The sequence below is a fragment of the Triticum dicoccoides genome, chromosome 4A (assembly GCF_002162155.2).
Source record: "Triticum dicoccoides isolate Atlit2015 ecotype Zavitan chromosome 4A, WEW_v2.0, whole genome shotgun sequence".
NCBI lineage: Eukaryota > Viridiplantae > Streptophyta > Magnoliopsida > Poales > Poaceae > Triticum > Triticum dicoccoides.
Genome location: NC_041386.1, coordinates 739,854,343 through 739,859,200, shown reverse-complemented (window position 1 = coordinate 739,859,200; position 4,858 = coordinate 739,854,343). Strand labels below are relative to the sequence as shown.

Here is a 4,858-nt window from a genome sequence, read left to right as displayed (position 1 = left end):
GAACAAGTCCTATTCACAGGATGTATACTTCTTGTTTCTGTTTGGTCAATGGTTTCTATCTTTAATGGATTTCATTATGGAGACAAAGAACAACTAGCAGCAGGATGTGTACCAAAGTACTCCGTTGTTGAATTTCAGCGCGTTGCAATTGTATATCTTTTTCCACACGACGATTCGTAAGCAATCTTGGATTGGATAAGGTCTCCAACGCAAAATACTTACCAGGTCCACCTTACTGGTTATTACTAAACTCGCCGGAAAGCTGAGTGCCAAAGAGAAATTAAGCTGCAGCTTTCATGGCCCCCGTGGCAGATGGCCGGCTCGTTGGTATATTATAATTTACACACCAAGCGTGGACCTTTTTCCACCAGTTCTTGTTCTTTGAAATTACTGATCGACTGCTTAAGGAGGAGCTGAAGAAGAGTCTGGAATTATTCTCTTGAGAGAGGAAAAATGGGTGGGTTCTTCTCTGCTCAGAGAAAGGGAAGAAAGTCTGCCCTGGTCGGGGCGCCGTGGGAGCTGGTTGGAGCGGACGACACGGAGTGCGTTGACTCCGGCGCGCCTTCTTCTTCCCAGGTACTGTATGATTGGTTCTATGTGTGGGAATTCAATTCGATCTTCGGGCTGATAGATAGATATGGCTGTGGTTAATTAGCATGGATGAGCAGAGTTAGCTGCAGCAACTTGTCAAACTTTTTGTCACCACAACTCTTCATTTCCCCTTGTGTACCTAGCTAGCGAAAAATGTTGTACGGAACCATGGCTCAGCTAGCTAGTTCATTTCCCCCCTTAATTTCTCTACGCGCTGCTAGTTCCTTTGCAAAGGACAGTGAGTGAGCTGCGATCTAAGTTGTATCATCTTGATTTGGCCATAGGATCAATAGATCTAAAAAAGTTCGCATGTTTTATTTACTTGCCTATTGATTTCTTTTTACTTTCTTTCATTGCAACTTCTCAGTTCTTGCCCAGGAGCCCTTCAGTTGTTCATATACTCTGGTTTGTTCATACATATCCATTGACCTTTTATTTATTTATTTATTTGTTTGAATTTTATGTAGTTTCAATTGTTTGTTCGCATTGATGGGCAACTTATATCCGTTCAAGTAACTCGTGAATCTACCGTCGAATCGGCCATATATTCAGCACTCTCGCAAGGCAAGTATATTCTTTTCAAGTTCGGGGCTCATTGTTGGGATGCGGTTAAACAAAGAAGATTGCTCTTGGAAGAATCACTTGAAGGTGTTGTCCCTGGTTCTACAATTACAACATTCGCTGTGATTCATGGTGGTGGCCCCGGAAAGTAAGTAGATACATGACTGTACGTGGCTATTATATATGTTGGAGAATGTATATAGTTGGTCTATGATATATTTAATTAAGAATTCATGCAGGCCCTATCTTCAACAGGACTATATGTCCTTTTTGGACCGGATGAATGAACTGCCGTCCAAAAATGAATGGCTCGAGACAAAGGGATTAACATCTGTGTTAAGTAAGCTGGGGAGACAGACATTTCAAAAACTGTTTGAAATGATATCCTTGTATCACACGGGGAACAAGTGTTTTGCTGGTAAATTTGATTGTAACAATATCATATACGTACCATCGACAGATACTTACATGATTGATCCCTATGTGCATGCGCTTGTTGTGGATTTCACCCCTAGTGGATATAAGGAGGACATTAAAGCTTTGGGTAAAGTACTTGAAAAGGTGTGCATGATGAAACTGGATTCTTCACAAGCAAAGATAGCTTATGTTGCCCATTTGCTGAAAACTATGAGGGAAATGCCATCAGGTGCAGAGTCATCTCAAACATTCAAGGCGTTCATCAGAAATCACCCCTGCATGATGTCATCCGCCAGTCGACAAGGACTTATATCGGAAGTGCATAGATACATCAAGTTTCAGTATGATGATTCAATGGAACCTGTTCTACAATCTCCATATACCTGGGGTTGGATCGCTGAATGTGATCGTGACTTCAATCCGGTATACTTCTATAAGTGGTGGCTATGGCCACTGAGGGGGACTTCATATCATGAGAACGAATGGTCATGGTTTTCCTTTTGCCGGAATTTCCTTTCACATCCTATGCAAAAGATGGTATGGCCACTACTTCTTTCAGGAATTTTCTTCATGTTCTTGTCTTATTATGGCATAGTGCTATCTGGAATTTAATTGTAAATTTTCCACAGACCATACAAGATGCAGATATTGCCATATGGTGGTACTTTGATGAGCATTTAGTAGACTTCTTGTGCCGCCTTTCCTGCACACATGAGTTTACAGTTAACATGTAAGTTTTAATCAACTTTGTTTCATGCTTGTTAATTGTATATTGAAGTAGCTAAAAGAAAAAATGACTTTGTTTTGCAGCTTCGATAAAGATAGTTTTTGCACGCACCCTGCAAAGTGGGAAAGGTACCCGTACATATTATACTATGAATCAGTCCCAAACCTAGAGCATTCTACAGAAGAGTCGGAGTACGAGGAAGAAGAGTCGGAGTATGGTGAAGAAGTGCCAAATCATTCTGAAGAAAAGCCATCACCCAGCGAGATTGGGCGGCCTGGGATCGGAAAACGCATCTTCATATGATGTTAGTAGAAAAGGAAGTAAGCATAATGATGGTCGGCTATTCTGCTCAGTTGACCGACATCCAAAGGAATGGCCGACTCGTCTATGCTCGCCACCTGCTGCCATCGAGCAGCCCAAACATATTTTTCATTTGTCTTGTGTTTGCCCTTGTGGACACAATTAATATAACGATTTAGCACACTCACATTGTACCATTGCCAATCTTGTTTATGTCGTGTTTTCTACAATGCCATGTTTTCACACTGCACGCACTCATATTATGATGCGGAAATATCATGGTTTACATGTTTCGTCGTAATTTCCTTTCACATCCAAATCGGAATAAGGTATAATCACTAGTTTTCATTTCGAGGTATTTTCTTGTCCTTGTGTTATCATCGCATAGTGCTACATAAAAGTCAAATTTCCGGAGGTGTAACCGTACAGTAAAGCTACAATGCCTGAACAATTTTAAGGCCGTTTTGTCTTCACTTTTTTCCGGAGGTGAATTACTCGGATGATCGAGACGGGAAGCAAATGCTTGAGATAGTCTTTATGGTTAACTATGCCTGCTACTTCAGAGCAATTTTTGAAGATACTAAACAGTTTTTGAATTTCTTGAATTATTCAAAAAACAAAAAGAAAAATAAGAAAACCAAAAGAAACAGCAGAAAAAGAATCCCAGTGAAGGCCAGACAGAATATTCCAGAAGTTTCCTAAAACTAATATAAGAGCGTTTAGATCACCAAACTAACTACTTTAGTGATTTAAATGGTCTTATACTAGTTTACAAAGAGAGTACATGGGAACCAACTCACGTTTTTTTGCCAGTTTTGAGAACCATATAGGAGGTTGAAGTTTTTTTAATGTGCTTCCTTCCTGGTTTTTCTTTTTCTTGTTCGTTTTATCTTATTCTTTTCTGTTGTATGTTGTTTTGTTAAAAATAATACAATAAAAATTGAAAAATTGTTCTCATTTACAAAACTTTGAAAATTTCAAAAAAAATGTTGGCGTTCTCAAGAAAAGTTCACAATTTTGATAAAATGTTCACATTGAAAAGTGTTCAGAACATTTAAAAATGCCTGGATTTTCAAAAAGTATTTCAAGTTTCGAAGAAAGGTTCATGTTTAAAAAATGTTATTGAAAATTTAAGAAAATTGTCTCATTTCAAAAATCATAAATTTGAAAAAATATTTGGAAATTTGAAAACATTTTTGGGTCTTTTTCAAATGTTCTAAAAATAAGTCGTTCATATTTGTTCATAAAACGGAAAGAAAAAATCAGTTAAAAATAAAAAAATATCCCAAAAAGTAAAGCACCGAAAAATTCTCTCAATACTAGCTTGCTACAGTATAATGCGAGGGCCGGCCCGTCAGCGTGCGGCCTTTGCGTTTGGGGTCCTAAGAGCAACTCTAGCGGACCCCACAAAATCCCGACCTGCAAAACGCGTTTGCTGTTCGACTTAAAACTCATTTGCGGGTCGAGAACGAGCGCGGCAGATCAAAAACCGTAGATGAATTTTTTTTTCCGGCCGAGCGAGTATACGTGCTCTGTTCTGGCCAGAAAATCAGACCGAACCCGTATACTCACCGGAATTTTGCGGGTCGGGGCCTTTTGCGAAGTCTGCTAGAGATGCTCTAATATGAGTCCATATATTTGACCTGGAGAACTTCTTGTTTCTGTTTGGTCAATGGTTTCTATGTATAATAATAATAACGGATTTCACTTTTTGAATTTCGGGAATAATTTTTCAAATTCAGGAACATTTTGTGTGTTTTGAAGAAACATTTTTTGGAGTTCATGAATACTTTTCAAATCAGCATACATTTGTTTTATTTTGTGAACATTTTTGGAAATTTGGGGGAAAATAAATTTCATGAGTATATTTTTAAAAAATTTGAAATATTTTATAAAAATTCATGAATATTTTTCATAAATTCATCAATATATGAAATAGAAGAATATTTATTTTAAAATCACGAACATTTTTTTTAATCCGTGAGCATTTATCTTTTCATGAATTGTTTTACAAGTCATACACAGTTTTTGAATTCACGAACATTTTTTCATAATCTGTAAATTTTTAAAATCCTTAATTATTTTTACAAAGGAAAAAAAACTAAAACAGGAAAAAAACAAGGGTCTCGTGGTTCCCTCGCCGTACACGGTCCGGCCCATGAGGGCGCGCAGGGGAGAGCGTGAATAAGAGCTCCCTGGTCCCATGGCGTCGGAACGCTGGAATTGGCAATTCCTATTTAGCGCTTCAGGCGCCCATTACTG

General features: G+C 38.3%; 1 protein-coding gene across 1 annotated transcript; it reads left to right on the top strand.

Annotated features, from left to right (window-relative positions):
- Nucleotides 1-390: 390 nt before the first annotated feature.
- LOC119289988 lies at nucleotides 391-2,783 on the top strand. Its single transcript, XM_037569135.1, has 5 exons — nucleotides 391-576; nucleotides 1,059-1,300; nucleotides 1,392-2,106; nucleotides 2,199-2,299; nucleotides 2,380-2,783. The coding sequence occupies exons 1-5, from the start codon at nucleotides 454-456 to the stop codon at nucleotides 2,597-2,599; spliced, it is 1,401 nt and encodes a 466-aa protein (XP_037425032.1). The 5' UTR covers nucleotides 391-453; the 3' UTR covers nucleotides 2,600-2,783.
- The last annotated feature ends 2,075 nt before the right edge of the window (nucleotides 2,784-4,858 follow it).